The 16529-nt window shown below is 38.8% G+C and overlaps 1 protein-coding gene across 1 annotated transcript; it reads left to right on the plus strand.

Annotated features, from left to right (window-relative positions):
• Nucleotides 1–2502: 2502 nt before the first annotated feature.
• LOC306860161 (putative pleckstrin homology domain-containing family N member 1) lies at nucleotides 2503–14118 on the plus strand. Its single transcript, XM_079401717.1, has 12 exons — nucleotides 2503–2867; nucleotides 4485–4584; nucleotides 4969–5025; nucleotides 5147–5290; nucleotides 5439–5525; nucleotides 5603–5684; nucleotides 5785–5921; nucleotides 6031–6177; nucleotides 6936–7037; nucleotides 7377–7452; nucleotides 11113–11189; nucleotides 11348–14118. The coding sequence occupies exons 1-12, from the start codon at nucleotides 2779–2781 to the stop codon at nucleotides 11417–11419; spliced, it is 1170 nt and encodes a 389-aa protein (XP_079257843.1). The 5' UTR covers nucleotides 2503–2778; the 3' UTR covers nucleotides 11420–14118.
• Nucleotides 14119–16529: the final 2411 nt, after the last annotated feature.

Raw genomic sequence — 16529 nt, forward strand, 5'->3', positions numbered from 1 at the left:
TATATGCTTGAACTGTTTTAGTATATCTATAGATTTTATTTTAGGCAAGTCATGATGATTTGAGAAGGCTAAATTGATCAAACATAAGCTATGATCAGCCTGCCAGTCTGCTGCTGGCCGCTTGGTCGTTACTTTAAGAAAGAAAAAACTTATTTAATGAACAAAAAATGCTCCAAACGTTTTTTCTAAATGAACTTAATAAAAAGCCGGAACGAAATATAAACACTTTGCCATTAGGGCAAGGCTCTAGTACATTTAGTCATTTTAGAATGTTAAGTTTACTTCTGTAGATATTTTGGTGAAAGTAACTCATGTAATGCATTGCAATTCTGAGACAGTAATATTGTAAGGTAAGGGATTACTTTTAAATAACAGTAACAAGTATTCTGTAATGTATTACAGTTTGGAAGTAACTTGCACAACACTGTTCCTCAGAGATTTTGGTCCATATTAACACGATAGCATCACACAGTTGCTGCAGATCTGTCGGCTGCACATCCATGATGTGAATCTCCCGTTCCACCACATCCCAAAGGTGCTCTATTGGATTGAAATCTGGTGACTGTGGAGGCCATTTGAGTAAAGTGAACTCATCGTCGTGTTCAAGAAACCAGTCTGAGATGATTTGAGCTTTGTGACATGGTGCATTATCCTGCTGGAAGTAGCCATGGAGATGGGTACACAGTAGTCATAAAGGGATAGACATGGTCAGCAGCAATACTCAGGTAGGCTGTGGCATTTAAACAATGCTCAATTGGTACTAAGGGGCCCAAAATGTGCCAAGAAAATATCTCCCACACCATTACACCACCACCACCAACCTGAACCGTTGAGACAAGGCAGGAAGGATCCATGCTTTCATGTTCTTTAAGCCAAATTCTGACCCTACCTTCTGAATGTCGGGACTCATCAGACCAGGCAACGTTTTTCCAATCATCTATTGTTAAATTTTGGTGAGCCTGTGCGAATTGTAGCCTCCGTTTTCTGTTCTTAGCGGCACTCGGTGTGGTCTTCTGCTGCTGTAGCCCATCTGCTTCAGGGTTCGACGTGTTGTGCGTTTAGAGATGGTATTCTGCATACCTTGGTTGTAACGAGTGGTTATTTGAGTTACTGTTGCCTTTCTATCATCTCTAACCAGTCTGCCCATTCTCCTCTGACATCAACAAGGCATTTTCGTCCACACAACTGCTGCTCTCTGGATATTTTCTCTTTTTCGGACCATTCTCTGTAAACCCTAGAGATGGTTGTGCGTAAAAATCCCAGTAGATCAGCAGTTTTTGAAATCTCAGACCAGCCCGTCTGGCACCACCAACCATTCCTCGTTCAAGGTCACTTAAATCCCCTTTCTTCCCCATTCTGATGCTCGGTTTAAAATTCAGCAAGTCGTCTTCACCACATCTAGATTCCTAAATGCATTGAGTTGCTGCCATATGATTGGCTGATTAGCAATTTGTGTTACCAAGCAATTGAACAGGTGTACCTTATAAAGTTGCCGGTGAGTGTGTGTGTGTGTGTGTATATATATATATATATATATATATATATATATATATATATATATATATATATATATATATATATATATATATATATATATATATATATATATATATAGCCTATATATCATTTTTTTAAATATACATTTCATATATTAATAATGTTTTTAAAATAATTTATTCCTGTGGTGGCAGAGTTGAATTTTCAGCAGCCATTCCTAGTCTTCAGTGTCACATAATTCTTGAGAAATCATGCTGATTATTGATAAATGTTACTATTATCAATGCTGAAAACTGTTGTGCTGCTTAATATTTTATGTAAACTGTGATTCTATGTTTTGTTTTTTCAGGAGTCTCTGATGATTACAAAGCTCAAAAGAACATTTATACATGGCACAACAACATTTATTTGAAATATATTTTTTGTAACATTGTCATTTTTGGTCAGTTTAATGTGTCCTTGCTTTATAAAAATAAAATTTAAAAAAGTATATTTTGGGTGGTAGGGGAAGGGTGTGAGGTTATGTTTTATCTCACAACTCAATAAAATATGATGCTTCTGCTTATCACCATCAGCTGTGTTTTAACCAAATTACCATAACTTCTTCAATGAAGTAAATTTTGAATGTTCTCTTTGAGTTCAGACAATCACCCGGGTTTTTGTGTGTTGTGTTGCAACCACAGGACCCTCCTTCTTCCTCCATCTGTGGCACATGCGACAAAACAAACACCAGATTAGACCTCTTTACACACTAACATGCTCCTCACTACCAGTAAACACACGTCTCCCACTCACCTGTGGCTTTTTTGTTGTGACTACTTTTTGCCTACTTTTGTGTGTTGACTTCATGAGGTGTAATCATCTTAAGTGGGTTTTGCTTTATTGATGCTACTAGCGTCCCCCTTGTGTAAAATCAAAGTCGAAAACAAACCCTTCAGTACTTTCAAGCTCACTCGCAGATGAAACTGAGTGAAGTGAGGAAGTTGTGTTGGCCGCTGCTGCGTCACCACTGATAGCAACAGGAAGAAATAGTTCAGTATTTGTGTGTAACTGCTGTGCTTGAAAGTTTCATACACCTCTCTTGCTCCTCTTCATTCGCTTGACTTTGTCGGCTTCTGTCCAATGTCTTTTCCAATGTCTGGCTTCTGTGTAACTCATTCTTGAACCCTGCTTATAGTCTGTCGGCGTGTGGGGGTGACCAGATGGCCCTCAGTGTGTAGTTTAGAGGAGAAGCCATTGGATACGTTTTTGTGGAAAGGAGAGGTAAGGTGTAGACAAGCTATGGGATGCTGCAGTGTGACCCAGAGGCATACAGGGACTGATGAAGTGGGCCCAGATGAGCTTGAACTCCTGGAAATCAACAATGCAGGGTAAGAGCTTCTTTGCAAATGCAGTTTAGTAGGAACCAGGCTCTTTGGCGGTCAGAATTTACTTAGTAGCAAAACTTCCTTCTTTCAGAGTGTTAGGTAATGTTTGATAACATTTCAAAAACCGCAAGAGGTTTTGAAAGAAGTAAGTAGGATAGTTGTTCATAATCATTTGTATGTTAAAACAGAAGTGGCTGTCCACTAGCATTGTCAATGTTTGTTGGGTTTGTTTCTTAGTGTATATATTTTAAGACTAATGGTCTTTGTAGTAAGAAAACATGTGACAGTTTAAGTTTCAGCCAAGTTATTTCTAGAAAAGGACACCTTTTTCAAGCATCAAACTGTTCTGCTTCAATTGTGTGAAACATATTGAGCTTCTTGTGTAAGTCTGTGTTGTTTTACACCCCTCAATGGTGCTGTTTACCGTGGATGGGCAGCAGACTTGCAGCTACAGATCTCATTAGAGCCTCTCATACACCAAATAAGGCAGTACTAATGCAACTAGTATAGCTAATTAAAGGAGCCAAGTGTGTTTGAGCAGTCTGGTGTCTTACTCCAAGCTGGAAGCCTCAATCCTCTCATTAGGTGACTGTAGGGATTAGAGTGGGAGTTAATCAGAGCTCATAAGCTTTATGTGGCCAAACTAGCAGAAAAACGGGGATCAGACAACGGCCAATCTGTGGAAATACACACAGGTTGTTAATATGCATCAGAGGTGAAAACATTGTCTGTTTAGGGTAATAATAAAGTTAAATTACTCATTTAAGTGGGCAGCGCTCTTGCAATATACCTGTTGAAGTGTTTTGTGGGTGTATTTTAAAGAGTCAAGCACATTAAGGGTCAGATGGCGGGTGTCTGCTTGTCATTCACCACCCACAGTAAGCTGCTTATGTCTGGGCACTTCCCCAGCAAGCAGCATGGGTAAAAGCAGCGGGAACAGAGGGTCTGGGGATGAAATAAGCAACAAAAGGAACAAGCCACATAAAAAGTATTTGTTAAAGTGCACTGATAAATCATTTTGTAATAAAAGCAATGGCTTCAGGCTGACTATAGGGTGATTATTTGTTATTTGTGGTATCTAAATGGATGTAATAGACTGATGATCTTCATGGTCATTTTTACTAATGGAACACTATATACACATGCTAAAATATAGATAATAGCTGTCACATGAAGGAGATTCCACCTGATCTGAACCTTAAAATTACTTTTATTGGTATAACCCAATATTTCTTGATATTAGTAATACCAACTAATCTTTTTAAATTTTACCGCAAAACAAATATATACAAATAATTAATACTTTTTAATCAGATAAATTAATAATTAAATAACAACAATGATAAATCATTGTTCCATGTTACTTCCATATTACTTTTTTTTTTTTTTTACAAACCAAAACTTTTTTCTTTTTTTTTTCTAGCATGCTTAACCTTAAAGTGCATTAACCTTCACATGCAAAGTATGATTCTTGTATAGAACAGCCATGACCAAAATTCTGTCCCGCTAAATCTATCACAAAGTGCAGAGCACAACGATTTGCATTCCATTTCTTAAATCCTCATCTGCTATGCTGCAAGATAAAGTGATTTGACAGTGTTTAGCCATCTGTTGTTTCAGAATCTGGAGTCTTGCTGAAAGCAGGCTCCAAATTTCCACAAGGAATGGCACAAATGAAGGTCCTCATCGCTGTCCCTCTGTGAGGCACCTGAAGCAGGAGGTAAGTCAGTAAACAGGAAGTGGCAAAGGGCGTAGCTATGTTTCCCCAAAAGACATTAACAAAGACAAATAGAAAACAAAACAATGGCCACAGTGCACAGTGGCCACAAAAGAAAAAAAAACATTCAGGTTTTGACACCTGAAAATCAAAATATCAAACCGTCTGGCATTTATTTGAAAGAAAATAGCATCATCGGTATACAGATGCCACTTGGTTTTATATCTTGTATAATGAAGTAACATTCTGGGGTGTTTAGCTTAAGTGCATTAAAGTATCAAAAAAGTAATGGGGCCACTGTGTTAATATACTTCTAGATTAATACAATGTCTGCAGTGATGCTTTGACCAGCTTTATCTGCATTTCTACATCTGTGTCTTGCGTAAGCACCCAGATCCTGACTCTGTGGCTGTGAAGGACACAACAAAACACAGCAATTCACAAGTATGTCTTTATCAGCTTAAAAAAAATAAAAATAATAATAAATATGATGATCTATGCATTTATCAACATTACATGCTCTTCGTATTACATAAAGTAGAGTGATATTATTCATGTTTGTCAGCTGGTGATTTGGGGCTTGACAAAAAAGGAGCTCCATCATCGGCTATACACTCAACCTATCAGAGAATGGGAAGGACAGGCACCACACACCTATGGAGACATTATCCACTCATCTTCAATGTATTTACACAGTGGATTCACAAAGGTAACAATTCAACTAAATTGTTTTATACTATACCGTTCATGTGCCAATCTGCCACTGACTGAAAAAGATGTCCTTTGATTTTACTCAATGTTTGGAGCCAAATTAATACTTTTAATGCGTATTTCCAATTTATGGTTTCTGTTTGCAGGCTATGAGTGAAAAATACCTGGTTTTATTTTCCTTCCATCTGTTAATCCTCGCTTTGGACAGCTCTAATAATGATTTTATTTATGAGGTAAGACTCTTATAAGTATTATCAAATATTTAATAGCATGAGCTTCACTCTAAACTGATATCTGTGTTTCGTTGCAGGGCATTCTTCCTCTCTCAGCCATTGATGTGCGTCTGATCTCACAGCAGGACCCCAGTTCTCCACATATGTTTGAGATTAGCGGTAAGAGCAAAAGAAATCACTTAATTAAACCTGAATATGAAAATTTGGAGGTCACAAAATGTTTTGATTATAATACACTTATATTTATGATATACTCTAGGGCCTATGGTGGACTCAAAGATCTTCGTTTGTGCTACTGCTGCTGAAACAAAAGCCTGGATGGAGAACATCGAGGACAGGAGATACAAATCCCTAAGGCAACAGCTGAGCCCCTCCCATAGTGCTCTCTCATACCTGGTAGATCTTATTCAGTCTTGTACTGAAATATATATCCTATATAGAACTCACAAAAACATTGGCAATTTTAAAATAAAGTTGCTCCCATATTTTATTTTCACTGTTACAGGTGCCTTGTAATGAAAACTGGAAGAGGGAGGAACTTAAAAGGTACTTACTGCGGTCTCCCATCTTGCAATGGGAGGGGACGCCCATTCAGCACATGGGCTATCCCAGATACCTTTCACTGGTGCGCATCAGCAACGTATACACACAGGTAAGATTATAAATTCTTGGGGAATAACAGTTAAAACCCATGGACCAGGTATGATGAACAAAACCAGGAGTCAGATTGCGATTAAAGAAATTTACTGAAGAAATAGTTTGCAGTTTCATCCGCAGAAGGCAGCTTTAACACTCGCGATGGAGTTCGTAGGCCGACCTGCTTTACAATTCAAAAACACCAGCAATTATACCCTAACAGATGTTGCTAATTGCGTCAATGCATAAGTCATCAAAATTCTGATTGGTTCTAAAACCTAGATAAACTTAGACAATTTCCACATATGGACGCAAGCTTGATGCATATCTTCTGAAGACTATTGTAGTGACAAGTGATCAGGTCCCACGCAATACGTCTCTCCAGAGACGTATATCTGACACGCTGGGCAGCGGAACGTTTGTCCTGGACTGTCTGAGCTTCTCCCTGTACAGACAGATACTAACACACATACACAGAGAAACACTTATCTTACTTCAAGGTTGCCTCAGTCCTAAACCTTATCGGGCATGGTTACACACACAATGAGAGCAGCTTCTTAGAGAGTAGAAAGGCAGACTAAAGTCATAATCAACTTATTCTCTAACGTGCATAAATGTAACTTTGATTAATAATTATTCAAGAAATATTATAATTAATATTATTATGAAAGCCATTGTAGATCTGCGATCCACTCCTTCAAAATAGATCTATAAATAGAGTGTGTTGTCCATGTAATTCAGGATGGTACTAAACTGACCTTTCTCAAATAACAGGACCGGCGTTTCCTGGGACCTCAGGAGCGTTTGCTTGTGCTCTTCCCATGTGACCTCCTCATTCTGTCTCTCGACTGTCATGGTGTACGTGTGAAATATGAAGTAAGCTGATTTTGCTGACTAAACAATGAGCTCTACAGAACACTGCATTATCAGTAGTATGTGTGCTACTGTCAGCCATTATAATGTATTTTCCAACCTCAATTGGTGAACCCTATTTGATTTGAAAAATAAACTTAGTTAATGTCACAAAGTGCTGACAGTGGGGTTTAAACATACTGTTCCTTTAAGAAGAGAGTGGGTAACGTTCCTTTATCAAATGCATCTTCATGAAAGACCTTCTGGCCAGAATCATTATCATTTGACCTTAATTTAAGTGACAATAAACAATGTTTGTGCAACATCAAAGCACTTACTGAGTTGTATTGTTTTATACTGAAGGGCCGTCTGCCACTAAAGAGCATTAAAGCCATGGAAAGATCTGCATTACCTGGCAGATTGGAGTTTGAACTCACAGGTATGTATGTTTTTTAACAGCTTTATTATTGCAAAATTACCCTTGTTAAAAGAAGTGTGCTTAATTGTATTTAATGTGCACTTGCAGTGTACTTAAAGGGCATATTCCAGGTTAGAGACTCCAGTGAGTCAATTTATAGAAAAATTATGTAGGAACTAGATTTTCTTTCAAATATACTTGAAAATATGCTATTAAGGCTTCTGGAGTCGTTTTTGTGAGAGAATTTTACTTCCGCATCTGAAAACCGCCAAAACTGGAAGTGACGTAACGAGAGGGAGAGCGGTCCATTTTAACCATAGGATGGTTACAATGGATCACAATGACAGTTCGGATGCTGAGGAAACTTTAAATGTTTATTTACACTCGTATGACAGACCACAGATACAATTATGATCCTGTTATGCAACCAAGAGAGCAGGGGCAGGCCAGGATTAGACAGAACAACGGTCAGAGGAGACCAATTGAGTTGATGTGTGAGGAGAACAGGCAGGTGTCTTGGTGAGAGACCAGTGTCACCTTACAGATATACACACGTTAGCTAACGATATTTAATCAGGCAATAGCAAAGCTAGTATTGGTCATCTACTTACCAGTAACAGAAACTAATAAGCGTTGATCAGGCGTGGCACACTCGTTAATATCCGACACTAACGTTACGTGATATAGCGGTTTCTCATCACCGCAGGAGAGAGAGAGATATACACATTTTTGTTTCATTAAGTGTTTGTGTGGTAAATGCGAGACAATGGTCACAGCTGAGGAAAGTCAGTGCTGCAGGGAGTTGGATGCATACTGGGTCTTAGTGGAGAATGTGTTCCCCACATTAGATGTGCAGTGTCTGAGTCTGCACCCAGGCTTTGAGGCTTGCTGTCTGAACCCATATGTGCTACAGATAGCCTATGTGCACTTCAGACAGGAGCATGGACCTCTCCAGGCCAGCAGACATGAGTGTGTTTAGGGCAGAGATCATCACTTTAAAAATCTATTTTTAAAATCTACTTGCAGATAATCCAATTCTGTAAAACACAAAGTGCACTTTGAAATAATGTCAAATTAAACGTTTAACATTAAAGCATATTTTAAATCATTAAGTTTTAATCTTGTTGAGCTTTAAAGACACATCTCTTCCATCTTTATTTGACCCTCTATCTCTAGCACTCTCTAATCTAATTCTGTTTTATCTATCTGTCTTATTTTTATTTAAAAAAACACACACACTCTTGTCCCTCTATCAATTGCATATTTATTCTCTAACTGCTAGCTTTTCTTTTCTATTCTATCTACTTGTATTCTTTAAAAAAACAACCTTGCTACGTGTACTGCTTTAGGCTAACCGACTCTTGTCATAGAACTTGCATGTTATTGCTCTTTTGTTGGTTTTGATTGCTTCTATTGTCCTCAAATGTAATGACTAAATGTAAATGTATAGAAATTTGTTGTTGACTTATATACTAAAGCACATGTAAAGTATTTTATTTTTATTTTAAATGTTGTGTGTTGTTTGATATTACATTTAAAGTTAATATTAAATCATTACAGCATGAAATAAATATATTTAGACAGAAATAAAATTACAATATATTTTAGTTTACAAATTTGTCAGTACACTTTAACCATACTGTATTTCAAAGACAAGTAATTATGAAATAAAGATGTATACTGTGAAATATGATTTTTCAAAGGTGCAAAGCAAAGATTATTCAAGTAAGTTTTGCAAGACATTGCTATTTCAGTTATTCTACTTAAAAATGTAAAGTTTAATTCAATGTGTTACTTGCTTATTCTGTGTAACTGTTTGTGAAATTTACTAGCAAATTCTGAGTGAAAATTGTTTCAACACCAAAAAACACTCTTAAGTTCAGATAACTGCAATTGACTAAAAATGTTATGCAGTTTGAACTTTGCAAATTAGTATATCATTTCTGTATTATTGCATAATAAACACTTTTTAAAAGTATACTTCTTTTTCACAAGGGAACACTTGGACATAATCTGTAATTTGTATATAAATTAATATGTATAAAATCAAATGAAGTTATATGGAGCCAGTAATTCTAACCACAGACCTTCGTAGGGGGACAGAAAAATATTCTGTCCTGTTTTGGCCTGAATATTTAGCTATATATTGTCACTTTGTGGTAACGTTTTTACATCAAACGCTGCACCTCAGTGGAGGATGTGGTAATGGGCTCTACTTTCTTTAAGCACATATCTGTGCTTTGTTTATCTGCCATATCAGTCATTTCACTATGAATTGTCATGAGAACCTAAGAAATAACTATTGCGTAATGCCAGACTATTGGGGTTACTCATTAGTTGTGCAGTTTATCTCATTAGTTTGCTGGAGGTAATTTAGGATATACTATATTTATGATATATTGATCTTTTGTATACCCCAAGAAAGTCAAAGTTAGATACATTTCATGTTTTGAGATAAGAGTCAGAAATCAAGTGATCTGTGGTAGTCATACAGAAGCTTGTGACTCAGCTCCAGAATATAGCCATGTGATGATAAATACTCTCAGACTGGATTCTCAGTGTTCACTTGAATTTTGTTGAAACTTTTAAAGAGGCAATTCATTTGAAATGGCACCAAGTTATATAAATATCTAGTAAATTACCTTTAAAGGAATTTTTTAATTAAAATTATGGGATATGATTCATGTCGCTTCATAGCTTCTGAGCACCTTTCTGATAGATTCCAAGCCGCATACCAACTTCAACGTCAAGTGTGTTTTCTAAACTGCTGTAATCAGTGCTTGAAGTGGAAAAAAGTTTTTTTTAAAAGTTCCGGTGCTCACCTGACCCCTATACTTTTATACTTTTTAATAATTCACAATGTATGTATAGTGCCACAATCAATCAATCAATAATTTAATAAAAGTTTTCAATACAAATTAGCACAAGTCAAGCTGCAATACCAAACATGACCACAGGGAGATGCAGAAGACCACTAAATCGCCTGCCTTTAATATACGGATCCATTCAGAATCGCTAAATCTCTGACCACCGCATAATCAGCGTTCATTATAAAACACTCTTGCTTTTAAGCCAAATACACGCTGAAAATAATAATTCTACTGCCATCTGGACGTAAGTCACTATTCTCTCCGTAAACGCTGATGAAATCGGCCGTGTTTTCTCTGCATTAGCGCTGTTTTGAGCTTACTGTTTGAATTCGTTCACTGAATCCTTGGACTTTCCAGGAGTTTACGGTTTAAAATGATGTGATTGCTAAAGCCTGCTTCTTTTCATTTTAAGATGTGATTTTCGTTATAAAGTACGGATTCAAATTAGTAATAAATAATTAATTATTATTCTGCTACTCCGCGGGCCTCCCCTGACATGCTCTCGCGCACCACACAATGAAGTAGACCGACTCTGCTTGCGTTCATTCACGTGATTGGTCGAGATGAGAGGTGATCCCGCCTGGGTAGTGTGATTTACATAGTTTCTATATCATTTCTAATCATATATGGGATCATATAGCCTAATCACCCAGACCCTGACGATTTTACTCTGAGTACCGGCAAAATGTCAGAAGTGCCAGTACGCACAAAAAAGTGCAGGTACTCTAAAGGCTAAAATATATAGAAGTGCATACCAGCCCACTTCACTGGTTGTAATCTTCATGCTGATATAAAGTGATGTGTTTTCCAGGTGAACTGATGGAGCCTCTGCTTGTCTCCTGTACTTACCCTGAGGACTATCAAAGCTGGATCTTCCAGTTACAACAGGCAAGACTTCAGTCGTTGCATTTTAGCTATTGATCATTATAGCAAAACAAATAACTTCAGTGTTCACCACAGTTTACAAGATGTAAATGGGCCTACATCCTAAACATTACTGATAGGCCTACAATACATTTAAATATTTTTTTTTCCATCTCCCACAGCCTGATAAAGTGGCAGATTCTTTGCCACATCACACCCCTCCACCTCTGATACCAAAGAAGCGCAGAAGCTGAGGATGTGCCAGATGGAAATTAAAATGGCTGTGAACTCCATATATTGTGCTCAATGAAAGCTGCTGATGACAAATGAACATTTTACCGTTGCATTTTACTCCTAAGTAACAAATCTCATCACAGCTTGTGAGGAAATATATTCAATAGCTAGGAAACTTACAGATTTAGACAGAACAGTCTGCTCCATAATAATCTGTTTTGAGGTGGGGAGTGGAAATGTATAGCCTACAAATATGAATACAAATGTTTAAATGTGATGTAATAAATAGTTTTAATTAGTAATTAATTCCAGGGTCTCATATCTCTGAGCCAAGTCTTTTTTTTTCTTTCTTTCTTTTCTTCAAAGACACCAAACAACATATGAGTGATTTGTAATGACTTAGTTTAATAGCAGTTTAAATCTAGGCTAAAGCAGAATCAGATTGTGCAAAGGACTCATCTGGTTCCTGTGGTCTTGTCCCGATGGCCGTCTTGGAGACAGGGTCTTCACTGGGGATCAGTCTCTGGGGCTCATCTAGGTGTCCTGGCTGTATAGGTCATCTTTAGGTGCTGATCCACCGTCTGATCTGGATACAATCTAGATCTGGGTGGCTACGGTGACCTCGGAATAAGAAAGAAACAGACTAATATTAGCGTAGATGCCATTCTTCTAACGATGTAACAAGTACATCAGGTGTTTTGGGAAGTGTTCCCGGTTCCGGTTGACCTAATTAATGCAGCCTAACAATCCTTTAACGGATTTGAATTATAGAAATGCGATAGTGTGTTATGTGTTAGCCAGGTTAAAGAGATGGGTCTTTAATCTAGATTTAAACTGACAGAGTGTGTCTGCTTCCCGAACAGTGTTAGGTAGATTGTTCTAGAGTTTGGGCGCTAAATAGGAAAACGATCTCCTGCCTGCAGTTGATTTTGATATTCTAGGTATTATCAAATGGCCAGAGTTTTGAGATCGCAGCGGACATGAAGGACTATAACGCGATAAGAGCTCACTCAAATACTGAGGTGCCAAACCATTCAGGGCCTTATAGGTAATTAGCAAGATCTTAAAATGTATTCGATGTGTAATAGGGAGCCAGTGCAGTGTTGACAGAACCGGGCTAATGTGGTCATACATCCTGGTTCTAGTAAGAACTCTAGCTGCTGCATTTTGAACCAGCTGGATTTTATTTATTAAACATGCAGAGCAACCACCCAATAAAGCATTACAATAATCTAGCCTCGAGGTCATGAATGCATGAATTAATGTTTCTGCATTTGACATTGAGAGCATAGGTAGTAATTTAGATATATTTTTAAGATGGAAAAATTCAGTTTAACAAATGCTAGAAACATGTTTTTCGAAGGAAAGATTGTATCAAAAAGTACGTATCATCTATCAAAAAGTACGCCTAGGTTCCTAACTGATGTGATACTGTGGCTGACAGCTGCATGGTTACAATTTTATCTCTAATTGTTTCGATCTTGGAAGTAAAGTAGTTCATAAAGTCAATACTACTGTGCTGCTGGGTAATGTCTGCACCTGCTGATGTTATATTTTTTGTTAATTTAGCCACTGTATTAAGTAAATACTTGGGGTTGTGTTTGTTTTCTTCTAAAAGAGATGTAAAGTAAGCCGATCTAGCAGTTTTTAATGCTTTTCTGTAGGATAGGGTACTTTCCTGCCAAGCAATACGAAATACCTCTAATTTTATTTTTCTCCAGCTGCACTCCATTTTCTGGGCTGCTCTCTTTAGGGCCTGAGTGTGCTCGTTATACCACGGTGTTGGACACTTTTCCTTAATCTTCCTTAAGCGTGAAGGAGCAACCGGTATCTAAAGTGCTAAAAAAGTCAGAGTCAATAGTTTCTGTTACATCATCAAGTTGTTCTGAGCTATTGGATATGCTGAGGAATTGAGATAAGTCAGGAAGATTATTTATAAAGTAGACTTTTGTAGTAGAAGTGATGGTTCTACCATAATTGTAACAAGGAGTTGGCTTTACAGCTTTAGCTATATGGAATATACACGAAACTAGATAATGATCTGAGATATCATTGCTCTGCTGCAATATTTCAACGCCACTGACATCAATTCCATATGACAGTATTAAATCTAGAGTATGATTTCAGCAATGAGTAGGTCCTGAAACGTGTTGTTTAACACCAATGGAGTTTAGAATATCTATAAATGCTGATCCCAATGAATCTCTTTCATTATCAACATGGATATTTAAATCACCAGCAATTAGGACTTTATCTGCAGCCAGCACTACCTCAGATAGAAAATCAGCAAATTCTTTAATAAAGTCTGTATGGTGCCCTGGTGGCCTGTATACAGTAGCCAGTACAAACATCGCAGGGGATTTATCATTAACACTTGTTTCTTTGGATAACGTTATATGAAGCACCATTACTTCGAACGAATTATACTTGAAACCCGACCTCTGAGAAATACTGAAAATATTGCTATAAATTGTGGCAACACCTCCCCCTTTACTGTAATCTTGGGGTGTAGTAGTAAGTTTAAAGTAATGTAATCATCTGGTTTTAGCCAGGTTTCTGTCAAACAAAGCACATCTAGTTTATGGTCAGTGAACATATCATTTACAAAAAGTGCTTTTGTAGAAAGGGATCTAATATTCAATAAGCCAAGCTTTATCATTTGTTTGTCTGTATTACATCTGTTTTTTATATGTTGAACGTCAATTAAATTGTTACTCTTACTTTGGTTTGGATGTTTTCTGTATTTTCTAGTTCAGGGAACAGACACAATCTCTATAGTGTGATATCTAGGTGAAAGAGTCTCTATGTGCTGAGAATTAACTGACTTCTGTGTCATGAGGCGGCTAGCAGACGGTCGGTTTAGCCAGTCTGTCTGCTTCCTGACCTGGGCCCCAGTTAGTCAAGTATGAACTCTAAGACTATGTGCCATATTTCTAGAGTGATCTTGTGAAGTCGAACATCATTAGCGCCGACGTGAATTAACAATCTTACTGAATTTACGTTTAGCATTAGCCAGCACTTTTAAATTTGCCAATATGTCAGGCGCTCTGGTTCCAGGTAAACACTGGATTATGGTGGCTGTGTCTCTATTTACACGTTCCGTACAATAAACAATAACTAGAGCACTTTCATCAGGTTTCTCAGTGGGTGCATCACTGAGTGGGGAGAACCTGTTTGATGTTTTGATCGGAACGGAAGAGTGGTGTTTTGACCCGCGACTAGGCCGCTTCACAGTCACCCAGTTGCCCTGCTGCACACGCACTACCGGAACCGAACAATGTACAGGACTCCCTGAGCTAGTCGCATCCAAAGCAGTATCTACAGCCCTCACATTCTTACTGTCCTCAACTAAAGTTTGGATGCGTGTCTCTAATTCTGAAATCTTCTCTGTCAGCCTAACTATTTCCTTGCATTTATCACATGTGAATCCCAGAGAGAGATAAACTGTACATGTGGCAAACAGTGCAAACAGCAATAGCAGGAGAAGAAGCCATTACTCACTGTGATTGAAGAAATGATTAGCTTACCACTGTTGTTTGATGAACTTGTGAAAAACGGAGCGAGAAAAAAGAAAACGCTCTTGGTTACTTACATAACCTTGGTTCCTCGAAATGAGGGAACGAGACATTGCAATGGTAAATACATTTTCCTCGAATCCTACTGAAGCCTTATTGAATCACGCCAGTGAAACTGGCCAATGGCGTTCAAGCGCGCGAAATATGAGTGGGAATCCCACTCTATATAAGGCAGTGCTTGTACGTCATCCATTCAGAATCTTTGACTGAAACAACTTGCATTCTAAGATCCTGAGCTCGGTGACACGGCAATAAGAGCAATGTCTCATTCCCTCATTTCAGGGAACCGAGGTTACGTAAGTAACAGAGCGTTTCCCTTCAATTCGGTCACTCTACATTGCTATGGGAACGTATAAAATGAGCGTGAAAAGCTGTTATAGTGGCCACATACACTTTCAATGTTGATGGCATACGACCACTATCAAATCGCTCTTGGAGGAAGGCAAGAATTATTGGTATTGGGCAGCTGATTGGGTCTTCATCCCGCGATATGCACCAACTTGAAAAATGTTTCCATTTATGTGCGTAAAGATGCCTAGTGGAAGGAGCCCTAGCCTCAGAGATAGTGTTCAACATGCGCTGAGGAAGTGCATCTGTTACTGGCAAGCTCCGTCGAACTCCATGACTCTGGATTTGGGTGCCATATCGTTCCTTGTGCTTGAGAGAGGAGGTCTCTCTTCAGTGGGATAATCCACCGGGGGGCTACCAGCATCTCCGCCAGTTCTGGGAACCACGGCTGATTGGGCCATTTCGGTGCCACTAACAGAACAGATTCCTTTTCCTCTCTGATTTTGCAAAGCATGTGAGGCGTGCTAGTGTGTCAGTGAATAAAACAGCGGGCAGTGAGTGTTCTCCGCTGATGCGAAGAGATCCACCTCCGCCCTGCCGAATACACTCCAAATCATTTTGACTGTCAGAGGGTGTAATCTCCACTCCCCGTGGATTACCGCCCCTCGACAGAAAGCACTCGAGCGCTAGGTGTACAGCACGGATCTCCAGACAGTTTATGTGCCATGGCTTCTCCGTTTCTGACCATGTCCCGAAGGCTGGTCTGCCATCGCATACGGCTCCCCAGCCCGTGCTCGATGCATCTGTCGTAACATTCTTTCTCCTGATCACTTGGCCAATACGAACACCCCGGCGATACATACCAAGGGGTCAGCGTATGCAAACAGTCGCGCGTCACTTTAATGCGCAAGGTGCCCGTGCGCCATGCGTTCTGTGTCACCCGGCTCTTTAGCCAGAGCTGAAGCGGTCGCATATGTAGGAGCCCTAGATTGCACACTGTCGAGGCAGCAGCTATCTGGCCGAGCGTCCTCTGAAAGCATTTTAGCGGGGAAGAACGACCTAATTTGAAGACTGCGAGAGAGCTGATCAGTTTTTGTGAGCGCTCCTCCGACAGACACACTCGCATATTGATTGAGTTCAGTTCCACTCCTAAAAAGGAGATGTTCTGGCTTGGTACCAGCATGCTCTTTTGCATATTTACAATAAGCCCTAAGCTCTGAATATGAGCGAGGAGTCTGAGTTTGTCGCTGAGCAGCGTACTCTCTGA

This window comes from Barbus barbus (assembly GCF_936440315.1).
Source record: "Barbus barbus genome assembly, chromosome: 41".
Classification (NCBI taxonomy): Eukaryota; Metazoa; Chordata; class Actinopteri; order Cypriniformes; family Cyprinidae; genus Barbus; species Barbus barbus.

Coding starts and splice junctions, on each gene's coding strand:
- LOC306860161 (XM_079401717.1), top strand. CDS start 2,779: ATGGGATGCTGCAGTGTGACCCAGAGGCATACAGGGACTGATGAAGTG. Junction 4,585..4,968: donor TGAGGCACCTGAAGCAGGAG/GTAAGTCAGTAA, acceptor GTCTTGCGTAAG/CACCCAGATCCTGACTCTGT. Junction 7,453..11,112: donor ATTGGAGTTTGAACTCACAG/GTATGTATGTTT, acceptor TGTGTTTTCCAG/GTGAACTGATGGAGCCTCTG.